The following is a 26,366-nucleotide window of genomic DNA, read 5'->3' as shown; positions in this document are numbered from 1 at the left end:
TTCAGTCAGTTATACACTGCTAATTATAACTAAGCTTCGTTAAACGTTATTTAAGACAATTAACGGAAACACTTAAACACTTAATTAACAAGGAATGAAACTTTTTACTAACGTTTTGTTTTGTTCACAAAGGTTTCTAGCAATCTTACCAATCTAAAAACATAATTATGAACTAAAATTGTGTTTGGTTTCCAGTGGAGTATGTATTTACCTGGAGTGGCTTGTATTGCCTGAATAGTAAGAGGAATAAAGTTGAAATTATGCTTTTTTGATGACAAACAACTTAATTCGTATTTTTTTAGAACTGATCGATTTTTTACTGCAGCTTCATCTACTTTGGGAAAAGTAGAAGATAATACTTTTTATTTTTCGTTAAACTTTTCACAAAAAAAAAAAAAAAATGTGTTTCCGTAGGTGAATAGCCTTCCGTGCAAATTGCATAAGCATGTCGTTTTTTTTTTCGGAGGTTTTGCTACTATTGTGCTGCTACAGCTAAATGCATTTAACATAATTTATTTTTTATTTTAAACACAGTTACAATGGTAACATCTTTTTAAAATGTTCGTGCTGATGAAATTAGTTATTAAGTGCATACATGATTTTATTCCACATACGTGGATGATTAAAAAATAATTATATTAAAACTAGAATCTTCAAAAAGTTACTTAAAAGAATTTTAAATATATATTTTTTAAATATTAGATTCACGTCATTATTAAAGAAACATTGGCAGTCTTGTTCACACTATAAATTAATTCAACACATTCAATGTGGTAATGAGTTAGTAGATCTTTAAGGTATAAAATATCGAGAAATTATCAATGCAGACTCTTCCATTCTTCAAATTATGTATCTGAAAAAAATATATATACATATATAATGAATGTCTATTTGAATGAACATGTTTTATACAATTCCAGACAAAGTCAAAATTTTCTCATTAAAATCTGAATTTTGACGTTCTTTCCACAAAGTCTCAATTCTGGGGTTTTAACTGGGTTTTAAACAAAACGTCTTCACTTTTCACGTTTACTAATTAATAGCTGTTTTTTGCATGTATTCTGAGCACATTTAAGAAACTAAAGATTTAATGCTTTTAATGATTGGAAAACAAACCATTCACGAAACAAACTTTTATTTTCCCAGTTTTAATAATTAGAAATTATTACAACCTACTTTGTCGTGCGAGTAGTCAGAGTAAATATATGCAAGTTGAAGAAGACATTGCACGAAATTGTATCAATGTCAAAATCGAGTAACAGCCAAAACTGAACAAACTTGATATACAGTGGCATACAGCGTGTTTATATCCTGTTGCACTGATAAAGACAATTTATTTAAGAAATGCAGTGCAAAAACAAGTCCGAAACGTCACTGATTATTTCCGTGAAATGTTTCGGGATCTACTTCCTGGAAAAATCAAGTATCTTCATAAAAAAGTTTCCTGAATTGCTACAAGTTGCACTAATGCAAACTTTTCACTGTTGCGAAATATATTTTTAGCTACCAGTTTAAAGATTGACTGAACGTGTTGATTAAGTGTGTCGGCTTCATTTTGATTACGGCCCTGTCTAGATTGACTAAGCTCCCAATGAGAGCAAGTAAGGGACTGGATATCTGTAGCTTTGTAAGGCAATTATTGCCGGCAAGTGAGGTGCTTGATTCTGTTTCGCAATTATGTCCTTAGCTTTGGCCGTAGTTGTATTAATGCTTGTGAAGAATTCTTGAGAAATCGGGGATGTTCTAATCAATTAGGTTACACCAATCTAATATTTCTTGGAAGTTCCAAAAGGTTCTTGGCATTTAGATGATTACATTCCTGTTTTTTTGCAAGGGATGTTACTAGTAGAAATATGGCACATCAGCTGCTTATTATTTTGAAGGATTGCTGCTGAATTGTTTTTATAGTTTATAGTTAAGATCTATACATAACCATATTTGTATTTTGATTTTTTTTGTCATCAAGTTTCTTCTCCTTTGGTATAATGTTTAAAAATTGCATGTACGGGGCTCTAACATAGAAAACTGAAAATACCGTTAATGAAAGAATAAACTTTCAAAAAAAAAAAAAAAAAAAAAAATAAGTCTATAGTTTTTTTAATGAATTTTATTTATCACAGGTCTAAGGCTTGAAAAGTTAGTTTAGCCTTCAAAATTGGCTCAATTAGAATCGCTTAATCAGGTGTGCCTCGTATAACACAGTACTTCTACAACACGGTTTCGATTACACGGTACGAAACTTGAATTTAATGCTACATGGTTTCGATATAAGACGAATGTTATCTTTGAAAAAGATGGAATTTCATTTTTGTTTAATACATTCTGCAAACGGTTGGTAACTCTAATAAGTTTTTACTTTATTTTTATTGAAACTTGGTTTGATATATCACGGTACGTCTTATATATATATATATATATATATATATATATATATATATATATATATATATATATATATATATATATATATATATAATATATATATATATATATATATATATATATATATATATATATATATATATATATATATATATTAACCTGATTTTTCTCATGCACATACATAATTAGTATTAAAAATGAGTAAAAATGTTATTTTTAAAAAAGAGTCTCGTATAACACGGTTTCGATACTACACGGAACGATTTAAACGAGGGACACCTGCATCTCCTGTTCTAATTAAATGAGGGACATTGAACAATCATCTTCTTTTTTCAGAAAAAAATACACTTTGAAACGACTTATAATGTCAGAGAAGAGGGTGGCGAGGCCCTTTACGAGGGCACACTACCCGATCAGGCCGTCATCCGGACATAACATAAAAACAATTGAACAAAATGCGCTGGTAGCTGGTTATCAACAATGGTAAAGCATTTTCATTGTTGTATTTCAAGAAGTACGTTGCCGCCCGCCCTGTCTAGGTGTCAGAGGAGTAACATTGAGGTCCCAGGTTCGAATCCCGACTCGGACATGGATCTACTTTCTCTCTCCTGCCCTTCCTTTGTGTGAAGGTGTTTTGTGTTGCGAATTGCAGTCTACTTGATAATCGAGTCCTTGCGACACGAGTGTACTGAGGAAGTTGGACTTAATACCAAATTACGGTACAGTTGGAAAAGTGATGTAATACACCCCAAATTGCACGCCTATCTGACACACGACAACACCAGCAACAAATATTACGTTGCGTTTATTATTTTTTTTTAGCTAGACAACTCGATAGATGGCGTCACTGACTACGGTGGATCCAATTTTTTTTAATTTATTTTTTCCATGTTAGGCCAGTGCCGATGACTTTGAATATGGTAAAAACTAAAAAAGGGGTTTAAGGGTTCAAAACGGATTATCACAATTTTCAGCAAAACTAAAAATACTATCGAAAAAAATTAAAAAACAAAGTTGTTGGCAATAAAAAAAATCAACAACTTTTGTATTTGCACTTTTTTCACATAACCTAAAAATGTATACGAAAAATTCAAAAACCGACTTTTTGGTTTCATTATTTCTATCTTTTGCAAGGTTTTTTCCCGTGAAATTTAATGAAAAGTTACTTTTTTATGTCCCAAATTCTATTTAATATTAAAACAACATCGTAATTTTCAACCAGAAAATCTCTCGTCAAAATATCTGATTAAAAAAATCGATGAGATTTCTTTCGTTGGAGCTCTCCTTTTTGATGGGTGGAAAAATACGAAAAATGTTCGCAGAAAATGAAAAAAATAGAGGGGAAAAAAACAAAAAAACTTGAATTTGAAAAAAAAAAAATTTTTTTTTCGTTTTATAAAATTTTAAGCTATTTATTTAATTTTCCATGTTACATTGATAAACCAAAAATTGAAGGTCAAAATATACTACTATAATTAACAACCAAATAATTTAACAAGTCAATACTTTATAAGATATCTACGTTTTTTTTACAAATTTGGAGGAAGTTGTAGTAAAGTTTATAAATTATGTGAGTAGGTGCCAATTTATAATTATTTTAATATAACTTATATACTTGAATGGCCTACAGAACATTGTAGCCTTCAGAAAATATTTTATTCAGAAGTGAGGAATGGTCTAGAAAGAAACTTGTTTATTACTGTTTTTTTTTTTTGTCTGATATTAAAAAAAAAAAAAAAAAAGACGGCGTTTAAATTTTTTTGCTCAAATTTTAAGGTTATGTAAAAAAAGTCGTAGATCTTTTCATTACCAACAACATTGCAATTTATTTATTTTCGTTAGAACCGTTTTCAACCTTTTCCCCCTTTTATTATATTATCTTACCTTTGTAATGGGTTTAATCCTGTTCTATTTTCTTTCTTTTTTTAAAATTTTTACTATTTTTAAGGGCATTGAAACTATCCGATATCATTTTCTAAAACATTGCTTCATTCACATATTCGTTTTATTTTTGTCTACGAAAACGAGCTTCTTGACTAAGTAGCAAATATTATTAGAGGTAATACTAAATTAATACAAAATTTTTTGTATCTGATTTTTGATCCTTCCTATTTATACCTAAGCCACCACTGTCAACTTAATTTGCAACAAACTCTTGAAGAATAAAATAACGAAAAGGTGAATAAAATATTTATACTTACTTCTTGAAACCTTCCCAAGTTTTTGTTCATTACAACCAGAAATGCTGAGTGACTTTCAAAAATAGTATAAAATCCATTTTCAGTTAAAGTGTAAAAGACAAAATTTGTTTCATCTTGCTTTCTGCGCCCAATATAACCACCATTTTGTAGCATCACAACATTAAGAGTTTCCAAAAACAAATCAGTTATTCAATAAAAATTGAGCTGTACTTCTTGCTTGTCAAACTGACTTTGAATCGCCTTGACGTTAACTCTTTTAAACATCACTGTCCCTTTATATATTTTACAAATATACAATAAATTCTATTAATTTGATATAATGCCATCACAAGTTGGAAAATGACTTGGTGAATTATTTCATTTCTTCGCGAATCCATGTTTTGTATGAAATTGTTTTTATATGAGTATGTACTATCTTCTTAAATATATTCTTGTACATAATCATGTGAGTACGTAAATTGAAGTTTAATTCATAATAATTGAATGTGCATGCGTAATTGCATACATTTATTATGATACATGCACACGATTTCGTGCAGTAGAAGAAATTGATGGTTTGGGATAATGTTATATAAACTGGACCTTTGAGAATGATATATCACTGAGTTCATAAGGGTGTGGTGGCAACGATGTGGTCACCTCGAATGCAGTCCTGAAAATGAAAACAAGAAAGACGAATTATTAGGCAGGAAAATAACTTATGCAAACGTATGCATTATTGAAAACAGGGTTCTGCCATCAGCTTTCACCAATAGGGATCGTTTTTTGGAGTTACACATTTTTGAGATATTTACAGTGTTCAAGGGGGTCCGGAATACAAAAATCTTCAAATTTTGCATTTTTAAAAATAATTTGAAATACCTTTCCATCTTTTTTTCCTGCTTAAAAGGACGTTTGAATCTTGTTTCTATCTTAATTAGAACAAAAGATATAATTATTTTTGTTGCATGAATGTAACTAATATTATACTTAACTTTAAAACTTTAAAAGCGTTTTTCTCCATGATGCAATTTATCCAAATTTTTTGCATTCAAATTCTTATAAATCAAGAACTGATAAAGATAAAGTAATAAAATTTGGAGCATATCTTTTTCAAACAATTTCTTTAATCTTTATTCGGCAAATTTGAAAAAAATGTTGGAATTTCTGCGATTTGAAGTAACACCATTTTTTAAACAAATTTAATTTACGTTAAAAAATAAATATTTGATTTTTCTTATTAAAAAGATGGTGAATCAGTGCAAAAGTTTCATAACTCTAGTCTGAACTGATTAATATTTTTTTTTTCAAAATGTGTCCCAGACCCCCTAAAAAAAAAAAAAAACTTTTATCAGAATATTTTTAACGTGACGGCTATCCTTTTTCGTGTACCTTCTCGAATGTGAAAACTTTTTAGTTAAACAACTAAAAAAAAATTTAAAAAAAGCCTCATCTTACCCGCGTATTTTGTTGAACATTGTTGATTAAAGGCAACTCTGGAACTCTTTTGTCGAGAGCATCACTCACAGGTAGGGGTAAGACTTGAGTCCGAACCCCGTGCCTGTATACATCAGCATACTCCGTTGGGGGTTCCATGTGTAAAGTTGCTGTTGGCCTCTTATGATATCCTCTAACTGTTAATTCTGTGTACGGTAAGATCTTCTAAGACCTAAACAATAAAAATATAACAAGCTTAGGGAAAATTACACGGAAACAGACGTCACACTGTAAAAACGATTCAGAAACGTTCCTGGAATATAATGGGCAGCTGATGTACCCAATTTCTGCCAGTAACATATCTTGCAAAAACCAGGAATGTTTTCCGCTAAATGACAGTAAACTTCCTGAAATTATCCTTAAATCTCCCCGATTAAATCCAACCTGGAACCTTCAAATGAAATTGTTTAAAAGAATTAATGAGAACCTTCCTGATTTACTAAGGAAGCTTCAAAAGGAACCATGGCAAAGCTGAGGTAAAGTTGCAAATAAGAACCAAGTATCTCCTTTGCCTTGCATACCTGCAGCTACCCATAAACTTATTTTATCTCATTGGTAGCTTAGTTAAACTGGACGGGCCACTATCTAGCTAAAGCTGATATACTTATTCAACACGCTCAGTCAATCGTAAAACCAGTTGCTAACAATATTTTTTAGAACAATAAAAAGTCTGCATTCGTGCAACTTGTAGCAATTCAAAAAATTTGAGCAAAATACGTTCAAAGATGCCGTTCTAGATAGGCTTTCATTAAAAACTTTTTCAAATCATGCTGTACAGCAGTACTTAGACTTAAAAAAAAAATTCGAAACGTTACTGAGCATTTCCGTGTAACGTTTCATTATTTCAATGATTTTTATCCAATTCCTGGAAAAATCAAGTATCATTGTAAAAAAGTTTCCTGAATTGCTAGAAGTTGCAGGAATGCAGATTTATCACTGTTGGGAAAAATGTTTTTGGCTTCCGGTGTAAACTCTGACTGAGTGTGCTTATCAAAGATTTCGTCATCATTTCGACTACGGCCCGTCCATGTTGATTAAGCTCCCAAAAGGAGTGAATAAATATGGACTACGTTGCTTTGCAAGAATTGCAGGCGAGCCCTATTCTCGATACTTTGCTTGTAATTATGGCGTGGCTTTGGCCATATTTGCAATACTACTTATCGAATTTTCTAAATAAATCAGGAAGGTGCCAAGCTATTATATTTTAATTACCAAAGCTTTCTCTAAAGTTCCATCCGACAAAAGAATTGTCGGAAGTCTTTTCATCCATAAGCTCGTTACTTTTTGCATTGCAAAAGGCGTTCCTTGTAACGCCGAAAAACGTGTCTGCAGTAATCTGCGATTTGTGCTTGTTGACGTTGTTATTTTCTACTTTACTTTTCAGCACAAAGATATTTGTTTATATTAATGAATACGTTTCTTCAGAAATAAAGAATTCTTAAGCAAGTGATAACATTGGAGTAACAAGACATTTTTTTTTAAAACGTGCATTACTTCAGTTACAAAAGTATTTGCTAGGTACGTTAAACAATAAAAAATAAATTTGAAAATGCAAATAAATATGGTGCTTACCTCTGAGTGCGTTTGTTCTGCAATCGGAATTAAGGGATCATAATTGTCCTGCTTCTGTTTGAGAATTTTGTACATTTCTTCATTCATTCGCCTCGTACATTCCAAATGAATGCTTTTCGTGTCTGCAGCATACACTGTAAAGAACCCAAAAAAATGCTCTTACAAATCTTAAAAAACATATTTTGTTTGAAAACTAGTTCATAGTTTACGTTTTAGGGTAACGGCACCAGCAACAGACAAGAGTTCTGTAATGGACAGTCGTAATTTTGGATTTAAATAATAAGAAATTTAAGCGGATAAAACTGATGTTGCTGCGATCCATGAATACTGTGCAACCATCTAGTGTCATCAGAGTAAATTTTATGAGCCAGTTGGTATTTACAAGGGAGTGGTGGAAGGTTATGAACAGCCACCACGAGGTCTGCCGGTGTTTCATGTCCATTTGAATTTAAAAAGGTTTTAGAACTAAAAATAAAGAACTTTTGCACATTTTGAAGAGAAAAGGGGAATTCTGTCTATTACACATCCTTTCCTCATCCTATCTGTTACTGGGTATCATCAGAATTTTCGGTGTTTGTTACTGGGGGTCGTAACTAATTCCGAGGATCCAGAAGCAGCCAAATGTTAGATGAGATGTAGTTGCATAAGAAAAAAATAGTTTTAAAAGTCTAAATGCATTAAAAGGCTCAGAAAATTGAGTTAACCTGAGGTCGATGTCTTAAGCATGTCTGTTACTGGTGCCGTTACTCTAATAGTGGATACATTTGCTCATGCTGTGCATGAGAACGTACTGTGCTTCAAATAAAAGTTTCCACTTTAGTGTTATGTTTAAGATAAAGTTGTTTAGTTTTTAGAGATTTTTTTTTATTCTGTTATTTTATCTTACGCAGAGCCTTCCACTTACTTTGACTATCGGAGGGGATTACATCAGGGCTTTCAATCGTTGAATCAATTGATTCTTCTTTATAACTTTGGATCGGAATTTCGCATCTAAAATTGAATAATAAAAAAATATATATTTATGTTATAAAATAAACAAGTAGCCGGTATATTGCATACAAGCTTGTTTTAATTGTCACTAATCGTGAATCTGTTAACAAATTGTTTTTACTTTTTATTTATAATTTACTTTTATTTTCGTTTTAGATTTTCGTTTCGATAATAACTATTCTGTATTTCGGTCAGTATGTCCTTCTATTCATCGCAAAATAATTTGAAGTGGAAAACTAGTCACAAGAAGTTTTATTCGCTCAATCGGTTCGCAAGACATAACAAATAATATAATTTATCTTTTCATTTTATTATATCCCCGATTGCGTCTAAACGAAATATGTCGGAAAGAGGTTCATAAAAATACTGATTCTTATTAGCAGAGCTTAATTCATTATGCTCAATCAAAGTACATGTTCAAGTTTAATAATGATATTTTAAACACTGTAAAAACGATTCAGAAACGTTCCTGGAATATAATGGGCAGCTGATGTACCCAATTTCTGCCAGTAACATATCTTGCAAAAACCAGGAATGTTTTCCGCTAAATGACAGTAACCTTCCTGAAATTATCCTTGAAACTTTCGGAAGAATTCAGTCATTTCCCCCGTTAAAGTCAGTCGAGAAAAAACTTACGTAGGTTCAATATAATAGCATGACATCTTACTGATTTGCCAAGAAAGCTCCAGAAGCATTCTTGCAACTAGGAGCAACTCTAAGACAAAATTGCAAGCATCTCTCTTGCTTGCAATTCTTGCATAACCGCGAAACCTAGAAACTTTTTCATTCCCTTTAGGAGCTTAACTAGTCTGGATGGGCCATAATCGTACTGAAACCGATACACTTAATATATATACGCTCAGTCAATCTTTAAACTGGGAGCTAAAAATATTTTCACACACGTGAGATGTCTGCATTCGTGCAACTTGAAGCAGTTCAGGAAACTTTTTGACAATGATGCTTGATTTTCTCAGGAAGTGGATGAAATCCATTGAAATTCCGAAACGTTACACTAAAATAATCAGTAAGGTTTCAGAATTTTTTCACATTGAAACGAATTCATTACATTTTCAGAAATCTCAACAGATCAGTCATGTGTAACATATACATTTCTTTTTTGTGTAAACGTTTCCAAATGCAAACTTATGTAAAAGAGTCGTAAAAAAATTAAGTTCTTTCAAGTTTTATTTTCTTAAAATATCAGTCTAACTCGATCAGAGGAAATAGTTCAAATACCGAATATGACTTGTGTTTTGACAATATCAAAAAAAAAAAAAAAGTTTGTAATTTTTTTTAACCATTTTTTTCACCTTATATCTTAACAACTACTTAGGTTTTCAATAGTTCTTACAGTTTAATGATGGTTGGACTTAAAAAAAAAATGCACTAAAATAATTCATTATAAAATAAATTTTATTTAAATCCGGAGATAATAAATATCCTACGGATTATTCCATAATCCAAATACAATATTACAATTAACGTCTGAAAAAAGATATTAATTCCTTTAATCATCTTTTCATGAATAGCTTTCGCTAAGAGTGTCAACCATTTGTTAGGGATTAAACTATTCTTTAATGCAACGGTTGGAATTTATGACACATTTAATATTTTTTCTTCAATACAATTAATTACATATTTTTTAAAACTTAATATTTGCTTTTTTGGAGACAAGCAATAAATTTACTAAACTATCATTTGGAGTTTTTAAGACGCCTTAATAAACAATCAAGTATATAATAAATTGTTCTTTACTTTAAGTATCTATTAATTAACGAAGTATGAAAGGAAAAATTAGGAAATTTCTCTAAATATAATCAATACTCTAAAATGAGGAGGTCGAAGGCAATAAGAAAAAGTAATATTTCTGAAGAATAATAATTCCCATTTTAAAGTCCTATTATTATCATGTTAATAAATTTACAGTCAACAATAGCGAAAGCGCTTGTGCAAGTAAAGATTAAAACTATACAGTAATTCAATAAAAATAATTAATTAACGTAATAGCGTCTTAATGTACTTGGCATTTTTACAGGACATAAGAGGTAATTTTCACACCTATTATTTTGTTTAAATATATTTGATTTAAGACAAAAAATTAATCAAAGACTATATTTAAAAAAAAAAAATTGCAAACTTCACATTATATATTTTAAGGATATTATACAATCATCCTCCACTCTAGTTTTTACCAATTAATTCGCACTTATATACCAGGAGTTTTTGCAATTTTATCCCCGTTAGTTGAGGTTAAAAATCATTTTAACGTGGTCGTAAAGCATCAAACAAGTTATTTTTTGCTTCAGTGCATTGCTCAGTTTTCGTTCACTTTTAACCCCGGCGGAAAAAATGAAGGGGACTGTAAGTTTGACGCGTCTGTGCATCTGTTGGTGCCATTGTAGCTCCTAGACGGACGAACCAATTTGAAACTATTTTACTTCTGTAATTTAAAGATTAAAGATAGTTAATCTGAATTCCTTGGGAAAATGCAAATTCTAAAAAGCAATTTTTTTTTAAGTTCGAAAAAATATATTTTTCCAAAAACGTTTACTGTTATGAAAAGTTTGAATATATATTATACGAATTTCAAAGCCAAACAAGCAATGTGGTTAAATTTTGTATGCAAAAAAAAAAAAAAAAAAAACACTTTCTACGCATCCCCAAAATACAGTAAAAACTCAAATATTCAACATTTGTTTATCCTGTCTACTTCGTCAACCAGTGTTCAGTTTCATGGAGTGATTTTTAACACGCTTTTATTAGCTTCACCTGTATGTATGTATGTATGTATCTTGTAACGGAATCTTGCAGCTCAAATTTCGCCCACTTCCTGGAATCGGAATCTTTTTAAATTTGGCACGTGACCTCAGACCCGATGAGAATGCAATATTCTATAATCAAATTAATTAACTAACTCTTTTAATTGTTAGTTTCCTCCAATTTTAATCAATATTTTGCCATAAATCTAACAATGTGAAAAAGGAAAATTTTTTAAAAATACATTAAAAAATGCTCGGAAAAATTATTTAAAAATATCTTCGAAAACCTTTTTTCTGCATCAGACAAAATTTGTTCCAATGTTCCAAGGTAATTAGAACATGAAATAGAATTGTTTTTAACTAATTTCATGCCGAAATTTAGGTGAGCCTTCAATTGGAAATTCATTGCTGATTAGACCATTGTTGAACAAAACTTTTGTTCAAATGCATCTTAAATTTTCAAAGTAATATAAATAAGATTTCCGCAATCATACATCGATGACTCACAGTAGCTTCATATCGAGGTGCCCTTGTCTTAACTTTAAGATATTACCACGCATTCGTTTTATAAATAATTTCGTCAATTAAGTCCCAACTAAGACTTTTACGAAAATAAGTAATTGCAATTTTGGCTGATAATTCTCCAACATAAGACTAAAAAACAGAAAAATAAAATAATAGTTTAAAAAACTAAAAAAACACGCTTTCGTAGCAAAATGAACTAAAAAGTGAAAAATAATCTTTGAATGATAGTAGTTGACCAATCACTTAATTTTAATGTAATACAAAAAAAGCGTGGGGGGCTTCTTATCAGTTGTCTTGAATTTCTTCCATTTGTTGTCAAAGCAAAAATGTAAATAGACAGTACCCCACGCATTTTTGTATTACATTAAAATTAAGTAATTGGTCAACTACTCTTATCCAAATATTATTTTTCACTTTTTAGTTCATTTTGCTACGAAAGCGTGTTTTTTTAGTTTTTTAAACTATTATTTTATTTTTTCCCTTAAAATTGACAAATGAAACATAGTTGTTTCAAACTATTCGTTTTTGTCAGTTAAACCCTTCCTGCCAAGTATGATAGCGCTATTAAAACTTCCGATATATATATATATATATATATATATATATATATATATATATATATATATACTAGCTGGGGGGGACCCAGCCACGCGTTGCTGTGGCAAAGAAGTTGGATTAAAATAAAATTTTACTCATTATTTTGATAGAATCAAATAAATATTTTTAATAGAGTTTAAAATAGTATAGCCGATTTTAAAACATATGAGATTCATAATGGGCGTGATTCAATGTACAAACGATTCATAAATGTTCCTGGAAAATTATGGGCAGCTGATTTGGCCAATGTTTGCCAGGAACATGTCATGCCAAAACCCGGAAAGTTTTCCGATAAAAGTTAATAACCTTCCTGAAATTATCTCGGAAGCCTCCTAAAAATTCAAATATCTTCCCGTTTGAAGCTAGTCGTGTTTATGGAACTTTAGTGTTAACTTAGGCAGGTATAAAAAAAAGCTTGGGACCTTTCTGATTTATTAAGGGGAGTCAGTACCCCCTATACCGTCAAAGTTAATTTGCACAGGCTCACGTACCTTTTTCGGAATATCTATTAAAGGTACAATTATGAAATATTTTCTGTACCTTAAGAAGACTCTTTTCTCTATACTGAAGTAAAATTTTACATGCAGATGCATTCCCCACAAAAACCTTCTCCAACATTGAACGGAAACACCGAAGAGGGAGAAACCTCTCAGATAGCTGGATGGGGTAGAAAAGGACTTAAAGGTTGTAGGAGTGAAACGATACAGGGCCATTGCAGGGGATAGGGTTAGGTGGGAAAGACTTCAAGAGACGGTCTTGGCCTGCAACAGGCTGTAGTACCAGCGAAGAAGAAGAAGTAAAATTTTGCAGAGAGAAAGCTTAGGTTTTTTTTTTAAAATTCTAATGTGTAAGTTACTGTTTTTTTTTTTTTTTTTTTTTTCAAAAAACACCATTTTGCAACATGAAATCAGCTCTAAAAAAATTATTTTTCGAATATGAGAAAAAGTTTACTTCAGCATATGCAATTAGATGTATGAAATAGGTGGAAACATTTCAAAACCTAACACAATTTAGTTTCTGAGTAAAAGAAAAATTTAATTTCAAAAATACCATTTCGAGATATTGCAATTTAAGTGGGAAAATCATATCTCATCAAAATAGATTAACATTTTTTAAAAGCTTATTTTAACTAACTCCTAATATGAGCACGATGAAGAAGCTTGTATGATTAAAAAAGTATTGAAATGGAGTTTCACAATGTATAAAATCAAAAAATTAAATGTTTGAAAATACTTAGGGTACTGCCTCCCCTTAAGGAAATTCCATAAGCAGTAATGCAAACAATAGCCAAAGCTTAGCCAGAATTGCAAGCAAGTATCGAGAATTTTTACTCAGTAACGTTTCGGACTTTTTTTTACAGTGCAGGCTGAATCAAGTACTTATTGAATTTATTAAGTACTAAATAAATTTTCTAAGGCTAAAGCACTATACTTACGCTCTGTAAATTTTGCAAGTATGACTTCGGTCAAAAAAAAAAAGCAAAATAACTTGAAAGTGATAGTAAATATCTAAACTGATTGTAAAATATCGGAATGTAGAAACTAAACGTAAACCACCATACACTTTTAGATTTCACACTACATTTCATTCATCTCGGTTTTTTCTATATAGTTTGTAATCAATAACTTCTTTACAAAATACACTAATTTAATTAAAAACATATAAAAATTAAATTTTATCAATGAGGTAGATAACATTGACTTCGAACTATTGTTTCTATTGTTTGAAAACTGAAAATTATATAAGCACTAAGTTGTGCACAATGTTCTTGCTTCACCTGTCTTTTGCTAATATGAAAGGTAGGATAGCTTTCTCACTTGTGAGTAGGCAATATAAAGTTCCCCATGAGAGTAACATGCATGTTTCAAGTCCAAACCAAAAGTAGAAATCGTTTGGTCTTGAGATCTATTTATGGGCTTTGCAAAAGCTAAACGAATCGGAAATTGAATCCTCCCAAATGTGTTTGAAAATTATGACGCTATTAATGGATTTCGTGGCAACACAAACGTTTCTCCTTTAGAATTTACACTCAAAATTGCGACTTTTGATGAAAAAACATGTACCGTTGCATAATCTAGGTGGGTTTAAATCGCGAAAAAATAATAAATTGGTGAGCCAATTTTTAACGGGAAATCGTGTAGTCGCATTCCTGGTGTATCCAGGGAATTTAAAAATTCAGTTGGAATGTTTACGGTTTTGTTTTCATCAACAACTGTATAGTATAGTTCAGCATCAACGGTCAGCATTTTTTCCAGCCGTCAGTAATGGCTCACTATTCGCAATGATTGTAGCTAAGACAGCGTCATTGAATTGTTTTTTTCTCGCTGCAAATCAGTGTTAACTAAGTCGGAGGCCCAACGATCAAGTAACGGCATACCATGATGACTAAGTGGCAAATTTAAAATTGAAATGCAAAAAGCTTCAGTTAAAAGTAAAACTTCATATTCATCTCTTGTGTAAAATCTAGATTCGGACATTTGTGTGTTTGTTAAACTTTATGAAATACGTCTTCAAACGTAAAAGTTATATAGTTTCTCCACAGAAATGATGATTGTGTTGGCTATTATGTCAAGAAAATTAATTTAAACAGTTGACGAATACTGTTTCTCGTTATGTCAAACCTGCATTAGAAAGTGTCAACTCCCAATGACTGTGTGCGACCTATAAATACAATTTGCGACATGCATCGTGATATGTATTAAACGCTCGACAATTAATGGTCCGTAAATATTCCTGTTTGTTCGGGAATGTTTATAGACAACAAATGTAAAAAAAATATATATATATTCACTTTGTTTTGGATGCACAGTTGTGTTTTGAATGGAGTTTTGGTCCCAATGTCTTGGCTTTAATTGCGCCCAAGATTGATGAATGTTGTATTCTTTGGTTACGTGGCTTCCGTGATTTTCTCATTTTATTCAACACTGTAAAAACAATTAAGAAACGCCATAAAAAACAATGGGCAGCGAAAAGGCCCAATTTCTGCCAGAAACAAATATTTCAAAAGTAGAAACGTTTTCCATTTAAAGTCAGAAACCTTTCTAAAATGATTCTGAAATCTTTCTGAAGAGTTTCAAAACCTCTCCGATTCGAAACAATCATTTCACTAAAACCTTCAGAGATAACCTAAGTAACATAAGTAACTAAGGCAATCTTTCGACTCACCAAGAAAGTACCAAATAATAATCGTAACCATAGCCACTACTAAGAAGGACTTGCAAGCATGCACAAAGAATTCTACTTGTTTGTTACTCTTGAAAAGTAACGGAATCCAGAGACTTACTTGTTTCCATTGGGAGTTACGTCATTCTAGACGGGGCATGACGAAGGTATTGAAGTCAAATCTCATCACTGAAATTCATTAACCTTCCTGAAAATTATCCTGGAATCTTTTTGGTGAATTCAGTCACCTTCCGCGAAAACTTGCGTAAGTTTAATCCGAAAGCTCCAAAAGTATTACTATAAGCAGGTCGAACGAAGGCCATTCCTGCAAAGCTACGGAATCCAGAGGATCATTCACTTTCATTCGGAGCTTAGACACTATGGACAGAACGTAATTCGGTTGAAGTCGATACACTTAATAAATATACTCAGTTAATCTTTAAACTGGGAGTTAAAAATATTTTTCACAACAGTGAGATGTCTGCACTCATGATGTTTGTAGCAAATGGGAAACGTTTTGACGCAGATACTTGATTTTCAAAAGACATTGTTGACGGCCTATGAAATCCCGACACGTTTCACGGAAATAATCAGTGACATTTCGTTTTTTTTTTACAGTTCATGTAAAATAGTGTGGAGGAAAATGGGTAAATAGTTTTATTTCTGAACGTCGGCCGAATACATTAGTTTTTCGACACAATGTAAAAAAAAAGGTGTTTTTGGTGGTTGAAATGCTCTTTGTAGAAAATATCCTCGATAAAATATACTCGTTGGTCATTTTTGAGATTTCGTTTTGTACTGCAAGATGCTGGACAGAGGGGTCTTTTTCGTAAATGGGAAAACAAAATTATGCCAGATAGCTTCGTTGCTGCTTATATAACTTACTCATCTCTCATAGTATTACTTTGTCATTTTGTCTATATTTCGTTTATTAAATGCGACCTAATAATGACCTTAAAAAACGCATTAGAAAAAGGTACTTAATGGATTGCTTGGAACTGCAAAACTCGATATTAATATGAGCTTCATACGTTTTTAAAAGCAGAGGTGGGTATGGAACTACCCGCCGCTTATCAATTTCAACTGGATTTGCAGAATTTGACATTTACATTGAAAAGTGTGGCCTCTATTCTCATCGTTTCTACGGAGATACAACTGCCATCAATATCCGCAACATAAATTCATTTGTAAATTTTAATTAAAATAAGAATAAAGAATTTTGAGGAGGAATTAACTTACAGCGCCATCTATTAAGAATTTATAGAACTAAACAATTAATACACAATACAAATGTGTAATAAACACTTTATTTGCAATTGAAAATTATAAAAACCATCCTATCTTTTAAGTTGGACCAAATTACAGATAGGTATGAAATTTGATAAAAATCGGTTCAGTAGTTTCGGAGTTTACCCCGAACAAACATCGTGACACGAGATTTTTATATATAAAGATATATATATATATATATATATATAGTTGTTTTTTTCATCCCACCCTGATAATGAAAAATGAGTGCATTTTTATAATATTCTTGAATATTAGATTATAATAATAAACTAAGTATGTTGTGTGAAAATTACTTAATTTTTAAAAAGCATATGTTTTTAACTTTCCAATATAAGTCTGGTTATAATATTAGCGCATAAATCAATGATCTTCTGCATTAAAGTGCTATCTTTTTTTCATCTTGAAAATTAAATAGTCAATAATAAAACTTACTTTTCTTGTTTCTCTTCTTCCGATTCTGAAAAAAAAATAGTTTATCATTATTTAGACTGTAAAATGTGTACCATAATTAAACAGTAACAAATTTCTTGGGTAAAATATGGCAGAATTACCCTACATTAGCAACAACTTTTAAGAAATAAAACGGATTTTTTTATTTTTATAGTTACTTTAACTATTACTTTTACAGTGTTATGTATGCATAAACATAAATTACACAACACTTAAAGCTGAACTTCAATTATGTTTCCAAATGAGAGCTTAAAGGATAACCTAAATTGTAGAGTGTTGATTTTACAACCTTTAAAAGATGTTTTTTAAAGTACTGCGAAAAATTTTAATGCAAAAACGCGTAGCAGAAAATTACTTTTGGGCTCTTATAAAATAAATTTAACAGGTTTGTTCATTGTTTTTTAAAGATATATTAGACTAAAAGTTATATAATTATGATAGGTATAAATTTTAAGCAAAAATAACAGCACAAAGCGTTTAAATAAAAACACCGAGCGCTACATTGGCAGCTATTCTATTAAGTACTCATTTTCTGGCGGCAAAGTTTTAAAAATTATTAAAATATTTCGAAATTCAAAAAATATTTACTTGTAGTCAAACCTTCAGTTTTTGTTAAATTTATGTATTTGCATTAGATGCATAAAATACTAAAAATCTACTGTATATCCGAATTTTATCTACCATATTTTATGCATTTTTAACTGAACAGAAACTAAAATTAAGATGAGTACATTGCGAACAAAACTGAATAGTACTCGCATTGCCCTTATAGGGCAATCATTTTTAGTAAGTTAGAAAACTTATCTAAAGTAAAGATTTAAATATTTACACTTAAATGAATATATTTTGGGTTGAATTTAAAGTTAGTTTTTTTTAGTACCATGTAAAACTTAAAACTATAGGACCTGTTGGTGAAAAAGAAAAACGGGTATATGTTCAAGTTTGCATGAAAAAGAATGAAAATGAACTCAAATCCAATGAAATGATAGAAAAAAAAATACATTCTCTATGAACCAAGGGATCGTCTTTTGTATAACTTAAAGCCTTTGAAGAATAAAGAAGGCAAACTGGGAAATGAAACAAAACACTAAATATTTTATTTGACTTCGAATTTAAAAAGAAACAAGGAAGAAGAAGGAGGAAGAAACAAAAGAAAGGACTTAAAAATTCACCGCTTAGAAAGAATATAATCAGTCTCCGCTGAATGCAGAAAGAAATTTACTGAGAGAAAAATCCTGACAAAGGGCAGAAAAAGTGGAGTGGAATCTGATTGTGTGCTGGCTTAGTTTCGAAGCTATTCCACTGAAAACACCGAAAAAGAAATTGCATTATTTCGTGTGCTACTTTGGTTTTCATATTTACTATTAATAAAAGAAAGTGTCTCCTGCTGAGCAAGTTCTCTGAGCCAGGCTAATGAAGTACGGTACTAGAGTCTGAGAAACAGTAAACTCTAACCTGGATGAGATATTTTTTTTTCTGAAATTCAAGATGTATCTTTATTCATTTTAATTTTGGGAAGAGATAAGTTTTTTTTTCCAGCTATAAAACTGACCGCGTAAAATGCCTTTATCAAATATTCTTAGAAAAAAATCAGAAAAATAAAACGTTCAAAATTGATACTAAGAAAAGAGTTGTGTCCGTAAAAAATTATCTGCAATGTTTTTCCGAAAAGCAATAAGTCAAATTACTTAATGATTCAAGCGTTTGCGGGGTTTCCTTAACGAATACCAAAAAAAAAAGGTTTCTTTAGGAATATCTTGGACATGTGTAAAGGGTTGAACTATTAAAAAGTACATAATTAGATTTTTTGTCTTTCTCAATACGTTTTACACACTGCTTCAATGTTTGTATGCTCGTTATGTTTCATTAAAGTTTTAACACAGCAATTAGGCGTTAAGTAAATAAGTAAATTAAAAAAAAAAAAAAAAAAAACATGAATAGATTTTTAAAGATATTTTTAAAAAATAACATAAAGGATTTTTAATGAACATACGCCATACTTCAGGTCGGATTTTAATGGTGAAGAAGATTATAATGAAGAAGAAAATTTTTGCTTAGAAGCAAAAGTGGACACCACTAATTCAAAAAATTGCTCTTAAATTTAATGATAGATTGAATTTTAGTTTCCTTCATTTTTTGATACCAGGTGTTAAATATTTAATCTATTCTTTATAGCTGCATCATCATCATGTTAGCGCATTCTAGGGTTTCCAATCTCGAAATCCTGATTTTGAATCCCGCGGGATCCCGCATGACATTTAGCGGGATTAATCCCGCGGGATTAAGAGCCAAGTCCCATGAATTTTCCAATCCCGCATATTTCTCCTTGCAAGCGCTTCCAACTTTTGTCGCTCATAAAACAACTATTTTCACAAGTATCATCTAAAGTTTGAATCACCTTCCTCATACATCTGCAAGAAGAGCGAGAAAAAATTTGTGTCTCATATGATGAACGGTGTACTTACCATTTACGAACACAATAAAATTGAGCATATTTTTCTGTGAATGAATTTGCACTTTCATTCGAGGTTTCAGTTTTTATGCATTCCGCAATTGAGAAAATGCGTATAATTTGAAAACATTTTCGAAAACCATCACTAAAATTTGAAATCCAGAAAATTACGCTTTAGAAAAAATTGTGAAAGTATATTACAGATTGCAAAACACGCTGAGCTAGCCTCAGTACAATGTTGAAGAACTTCTGTAAACTTGAGCAATACACAACTTTTAACTTAAAAAGTGCATAATATTTTTTTCCAAAGAAGAAATCAATGTAACATCTGATATTATTTATATATTTGGCAAGACTCTAAAAGAGGCGACAGTAACTTGGATGAAACACAGGATGATTAGCATAACATCAGCAGTAAGTTAAGCTTAAGCTAAGGTTTTGATTTTCTTTTTTAAGTAAGAGGTAAAATTAGTGAAATTATCCAAAAACTTTAACTGAGACTACAACTTGATGAAACCAAGCAGCACTCACTCCTTGCTGTAATGAATCAAATGCACTGATTCAATGACCAACGTTTATGAAGCGACAATGGTATTCTCAGTACAAGTTAATGAGTTACAGTTAAACACACATTCAATAAGCCATTGTTTTTATCCGAAATTTGTAGTTCTGGAGCAAAAACCAAGCAAAATAACAGAAAAATTATTTCAGAAGGTGATCAAGTTAATAGGTATATTTTGCAAAATGAAATTATTTAATTTCAGTAAAACCAACTATAGTGGAACCACTGCACGTGTTTTCACTAAGCGCTTTATTTTTTGAGCAAAAATACTTTCTAATACCATACGAGCGATGCTTTGTCAAGGCGCATTGAACTTTTTAGGGCACACTTTTGAGTACCAAACAATAACTACTAATTGGATTCTGATTTTGTAGTGCTCTACAATTGTTGTACGTAATCCAAAAAACTATTAGTTCAGGTAACAAAAGCAGTCCTTCCTAAAAAGCAGCATAACTTTTCCTATTTTTAGAAAAATAAATTGAATCCCGCGGGACTGGAAACCCAAGCGCATTCTTTGTCGTTGTGTTAAATTTAACTACCAGCAAGAAGTCTATTTCAGCTTTTATGGGAGATTTGCTGCGTAAAACAGTGTTACTACTATTCTAGACTGTTAAACCCTAATTAATGCGACCCTAGTTTCTCAATACTGCAACGAGCTGCTCTATATTTGCATGTAAGTTAATCTATATCATGGCTCATGTTGAATAATTTTTATTTAAACCTGAATTATCCCCGCTTTTGCAAAAACAAACTTGCAGCGTTTTAAGCCGAAAGTGATCTAAAGAAACTACAAAGAGCAAATTAATAATGTATTCACTGTTTTTAAAACAATTTTTGATTCGAATTAGGCTGCTGTTCCGATTCAAATTTATAAATTGCCTCTAGAGAGGTTTAGAAATTGTTACTTTCATTTTTAAGCATTCAATCATCGTCCATAAGGGTATTTCAAAAGATTCTATGAGACCTCTTTGTAATGCAGAGCACGTCTGTTCTTGGAATTTGCTTTTTGGGAGGAAATCAATAAGAAGATAATATTTAGAGGGCCATGAATTCTACAATGTTCAGCTTGATCAGAACTGAACGTGATCTCGATGCTGATTCAGTATTCCAAAACGGCAACTCGCAGTCGAAATACACCCCTCTTGAATAGTTGTGGTGACTATATCTCAAAAGGAAAGCTTAGCGGTCACTAAAGGCCATAAGTCAAGTAAAATGTAACAAAACATCGGTTAAAAAACAATAAAAAAAATACTAATTATATAATATATTAATAAAAAAAAATACTAATACTACTACTACTAATAATAATGACATTAAAGGGGTACAGGGTGATCCAAAGCTTAGGACCAAATTTAAAAATGAATAATTCGAAAACAAATAAAGATAAAATCATGCGGTTTGCACTAAACGGATGGAAAAGAAGCCAAATTTTATCGGGCGAAACCCCAAAAATTGTTCAGTTGTCGACCAACAGTTTGTGCTGTCGGATTTCTGATGTAGGATCATACAAAGCAAGAAACGATATTAAAAAGAGCAATGGCCACAGATAATGGTAGTCGAAGATGATATGCATCGAAATATTTTCCAGCTAAACTGTATTATAAGAATTGTGGAGAAAAAAAAATATATATATAGCGCCATCTGTTGGTCGAACACAGAACTATTTTTGTTTCGTTGCCACACAAAACCCGACTTCTTTTCTATCCATTTAGGGCAAACCGTATTTTTTTTATCTTTATTCGTTTTCGAATTACTCATTTTTGAAGTTGGTCCTGACTTTTGGTTAACCCTGTATGTAAATAGTATATTAAAGAACATTTTTGTATCTTTTCTACACTAATACTATTTTAGTTTAGCTTATATTTTAGTTTTTATAGTTTAGCAATCACTACCGGCCACAAGACAAGTAAATGTACCAAAAATATATACACATAAATATATTTTTACATCTCTACTATACTTGTATTTTAGTTGAGCTTATAATTTAGTTTTTATAATTTAGCAGCCACTCCTGTTCACAGTACAAGCAAATGAATAAAAAAATATTTATATCTTTATTATAGGTACTTATATTTTTGTTTAGCTTACATTTGAGTCTTTTAAGTTTATCGGTCCTTTATCGGCCAATGAACAGGTAAAAATATCAAAAAACTAATGATTATATATTTGTTATACTTATATTTCACTTTAGCTCCTTTTTTGGTTTTTAAAGTTTAGCGGTCACTACCGGTCAAAGGAAAAGTAAATATAACAAAATGGCGGTTGGAGAAATTATCTGTCAATTGCCAGCCGAACGCCACCACAATCATAATAACTATAATAATAAAAATTACATTAAAGTGTATAGGTATATTAAAAAATATTTGTATCCAGTTGTAAAAATTTTTAAGTCATTTCTTTTGACTACAATGAAATACATTTTAGATATTTTAGAACATAAGTTGTCTAAAGTGACCTACCTTTCCGTCGACCTCTCGTACGGGATCGTATAACAACTGCGATGACGATTGTCAGAATGATAAATGCCAATATGATACCGATGAAAATTCCGATCATAGGTATCAACGTTGGGATGTCTTCTTCAGCTGCAAAAATATAAAAATCTAGTCAAATATAAATGAAATACTAATCAATCAAATTGTATTCGTTTGAATGGCTTAAATTAGTGGGAATAGTTTTCGGATTCGTTTCTGCATAGAAGTTAAATTATGAATTTAGGTTACTAAGGGCTCTGGGTTGTTGGGGGGGGGGGGAACTTCCCACAAAACTGATTCTTGCTTTGTTACTGGGTTCTTGAAGATATATTAAATTTTAAAATATTGATAACAATTCCGTTTTGTATAAAATCATTCATCTGGTAGACTGATCAGCAAATGAGCATTGTAGCACAATTTGATTTTCAAAAATTCGGAACATCTTTTAAACCACAATATTTGACTTATGGCAGTAAAATAATTCCAATCGACGCGTGAGTAAAAAAACATTATTGGGAAAACTAATTTATGTTTCTGCATAGAAGTTAAAATACGGATTTAGGTTACTAAGGGCTCTGGATTGTTGGCGGAAATTGCCCGCAAAACTTCTTCTTGCTGTGTTACTGGGTTATTGAAGATAGATTAAATTTTAAAGTATTCCTAATAATTTCGTTTTGTATAAATCATTCATCTGGTAGACCGACCAGCAAATCATCATTATAGCATAATTTGGTTTTCAAAAATTCGGAACATCTTTTAAACCACAATGTTTGGCTTATGGCAGTAAAATAGTTCTAATCGACGCGTGAGAAAAAAAATATTATTGGGAAAACTAATTTATGTTTCTGCATAGAAGTTAAAATACGGATTTAGGTTACTAAGGGCTCTGGATTGTTGGCGGAAATTGCCCGCAAAACTCCTTCTTACTGTGTTACTGGGGTGTTGAAGATAGATTAAATTTTAAAGTATTATAATAATTTCGTTTTGTATAAATCATTCTTCTGATAGACCGACCAGCAAATGATCATTATAGCACAATTTGATTTTCAAAAATTCGGAACATCTTTTAAACCTCAATATTTGGCTTATGGCAGTAAAATAATTTCAATCGACGCGTGTGTAAAAAAAAAAAAAAATCACCATTGGATGAACTTTTTTGGTGCTGCGTCAAGATTGGAAGAGGACGGGATTAAAAGGATAAACTTACACCAACCTAATAAATAAAAACCTCTAATCGGTAAAAAAATACATTTCTTTAATAATTCTTTTCTAGCTAGTTTTTGTTTTGGAATGGTATAGAAGAAAGTTTCTGCTATTAGTTCATCCCAGATAAATCTATGAAAACTAGGAAAAACTTTTGAATTCTTGTTTTAAAACAAACGAGTAGTTTATTTACTGGAGTTCTTTCGCTGTGTGTCCCCCCCCCCCACAAACAAGAAAAAACAAAGCCGCTAGGACGTTTGAACATTTCTACCTCCTGAAAAATTGCGGAGCAAGAATTAAAGGGCAAAAAAAGTATATTGAAGGTTTTCCCTTGTACATCGCTATTTTTTTCCTATTTTTAATGCTTTGTTGTAATAATAGCCTAGACATTTATTATTTAAATGTAATAAAATATAACTGGCCTATTTCTTCTGCTTCTTTTTTTTTTTTTTTTGTAAGTATCTTTCCTTTACTTTACCGCATGAGACACAAAATTGTACAACTTTTAAAGACTATTTCTTAGCTTACTTTCCGTGCCATAATGCTCGCATTTTATTTCCGGTTGCCAAAAGCAATAAATGCGAATAGAATATTATAAAGTTAACATTCGCTTTCGCATTTTGATTTTTGCCAAAAACAATGAAAAATAATTCGGAACTCCAGCGCTCGAATACGCTACCTTGCGGTGATTTACAAAACTGCAAATGAAGCGTTCCACGTGTGTCTGTTGACGTAAACACAGGCAGTTTGTTCTGAGTATTTATTAACGCAATCGATGTGTCTTAGTTTGCTTTCAGCTACAGAAATTAATTCGTCACTTAGTAGTATTCTCGAGCTTCTCAAAATAATGTTAGTTTTCATTATTTCCTTAATAATTGGTAAAAGCGAAAATACTGGATTAACAAACTTGGATAACGTTATACAAGGTAAAAAAAATTATTGTTTTGTATGAATTCGTAAGAATATGGGTTTTTTTTTAATCTTAAATTAATTAAACTTACCATATTTTACAGCAGCATTTAGTTGGAATGGACAGTATGCAAAATATTTTCTTGAATATATTATCGTAGAACAAAATGAATAACCGAGAAAGAATTTACTTTATTCCTTTTATTCTCAGCTGAAAGGTATCGCCAAATTTGTTTAGGGTTATATAGTTTTGGTATTGTGCGAGCAAAGTAGCCTTGGCGAGATTTCGCGTTTTTAGTTAAACCATTTTTAATTTTTATCATGAGTGGAATAAAATGGTAGTAAGATTACAGAATTCGATAAGTGAAAGGAAATAATGGTCAATCAACTGAAAAGAAAACTACCACCATATATCCGTGAGAATTTTGTTGATGATTTGCATAACATGACACAATTAAATCGTAACTCAGAAATTAGAAAAATCGAAACAGAAAATTTTTAAATTAACCGATTCGGGAATTCAAGAGAAATAACTCAGCTACAAATGGAAAACAAGTGCTAGCCAAAGCAAAGCAAAGAAGTATCATCTTCTTTTGGTAATAATTTGTAATGTCATATTAAATTTTCTAGCATTAATTGTTATTCTTGTCAGGCCACAATTATTATTTAGTTTTATCAAGAATTGATAAATATCGAATTCAACATCGTGGAAATGGTTGCTTAGAACTACGAACTACGTAGTTTGCATTAATCGTTGACGTTTAGTAATGCTTCTTGAATTCTCATTTCTTTCTACGTGGGCCAGAATATCCACAAGACTTTGAAAATTAATTTAAAAAGAATAAAGCGAAAAAATCATACGTACGAACAAAAATCACAACACTTTTAGCATTTTCTTCGTTACCATGTGCGTTTGTTTTAGTTTTCAATTCCGCCATTAGACAGTGACTTCAGTGCCCCCTATAGTTCGTTGGAGTTGCGAATAGTAATAGGTAATAACGTTAGTTTTTCGTTAATAAACTCAATAAATTAATTTCATGGCTGAACTTGAGCAAGCTAATATATTTGAATATTAGACATTTAAAACTATTCAATCAGCGCCTTTTATTATTTTTTTCCTCAAATGAACTGGACTTAATGCTGAAATTCTGAGTAAAATGCCATTTTTTAAACTGTGGACTTCGAAGAATTTCTGACATTTTTCAAAGCAGCCATAGCATAAAATAAAAATTGCAGTACTAATTACATAAAAACATAATCATTTAGATAAAATATGCTGAAGAAGCAATATTCTTAACGAAATAAACTTTATTACAAAGAATAAAAATATGCAAGAAAAATAACATACATTTGGTAAAGACT

The 26,366-nt window shown here is 31.1% G+C and overlaps 1 protein-coding gene across 1 annotated transcript in view; it reads right to left on the bottom strand.

The window, feature by feature from the left end:
• Positions 1-384: 384 nt before the first annotated feature.
• The window catches only part of LOC129227346 (nephrin-like), a 482,635-nt gene continuing 456,653 nt past the window's right edge, over positions 385-26,366 (bottom strand). Inside the window, exons 9-15 of the mRNA XM_054861890.1 lie at positions 22,878-23,003; positions 17,387-17,411; positions 8,536-8,621; positions 7,632-7,765; positions 6,021-6,221; positions 4,584-5,235; positions 385-853 (exon numbers count right to left, since the gene is read on the bottom strand). Coding sequence (XP_054717865.1) covers positions 5,191-5,235; positions 6,021-6,221; positions 7,632-7,765; positions 8,536-8,621; positions 17,387-17,411; positions 22,878-23,003 — 617 coding nt within the window. The 3' untranslated portion in view covers positions 385-853; positions 4,584-5,190. The remainder of the gene's footprint in view (positions 854-4,583; positions 5,236-6,020; positions 6,222-7,631; positions 7,766-8,535; positions 8,622-17,386; positions 17,412-22,877; positions 23,004-26,366) is intronic.

This window comes from Uloborus diversus, chromosome 8 (assembly GCF_026930045.1).
Source record: "Uloborus diversus isolate 005 chromosome 8, Udiv.v.3.1, whole genome shotgun sequence".
In the NCBI taxonomy this organism is placed as follows: Eukaryota; Metazoa; Arthropoda; class Arachnida; order Araneae; family Uloboridae; genus Uloborus; species Uloborus diversus.
This window is presented reverse-complemented; position numbering and strand designations above follow the sequence as displayed.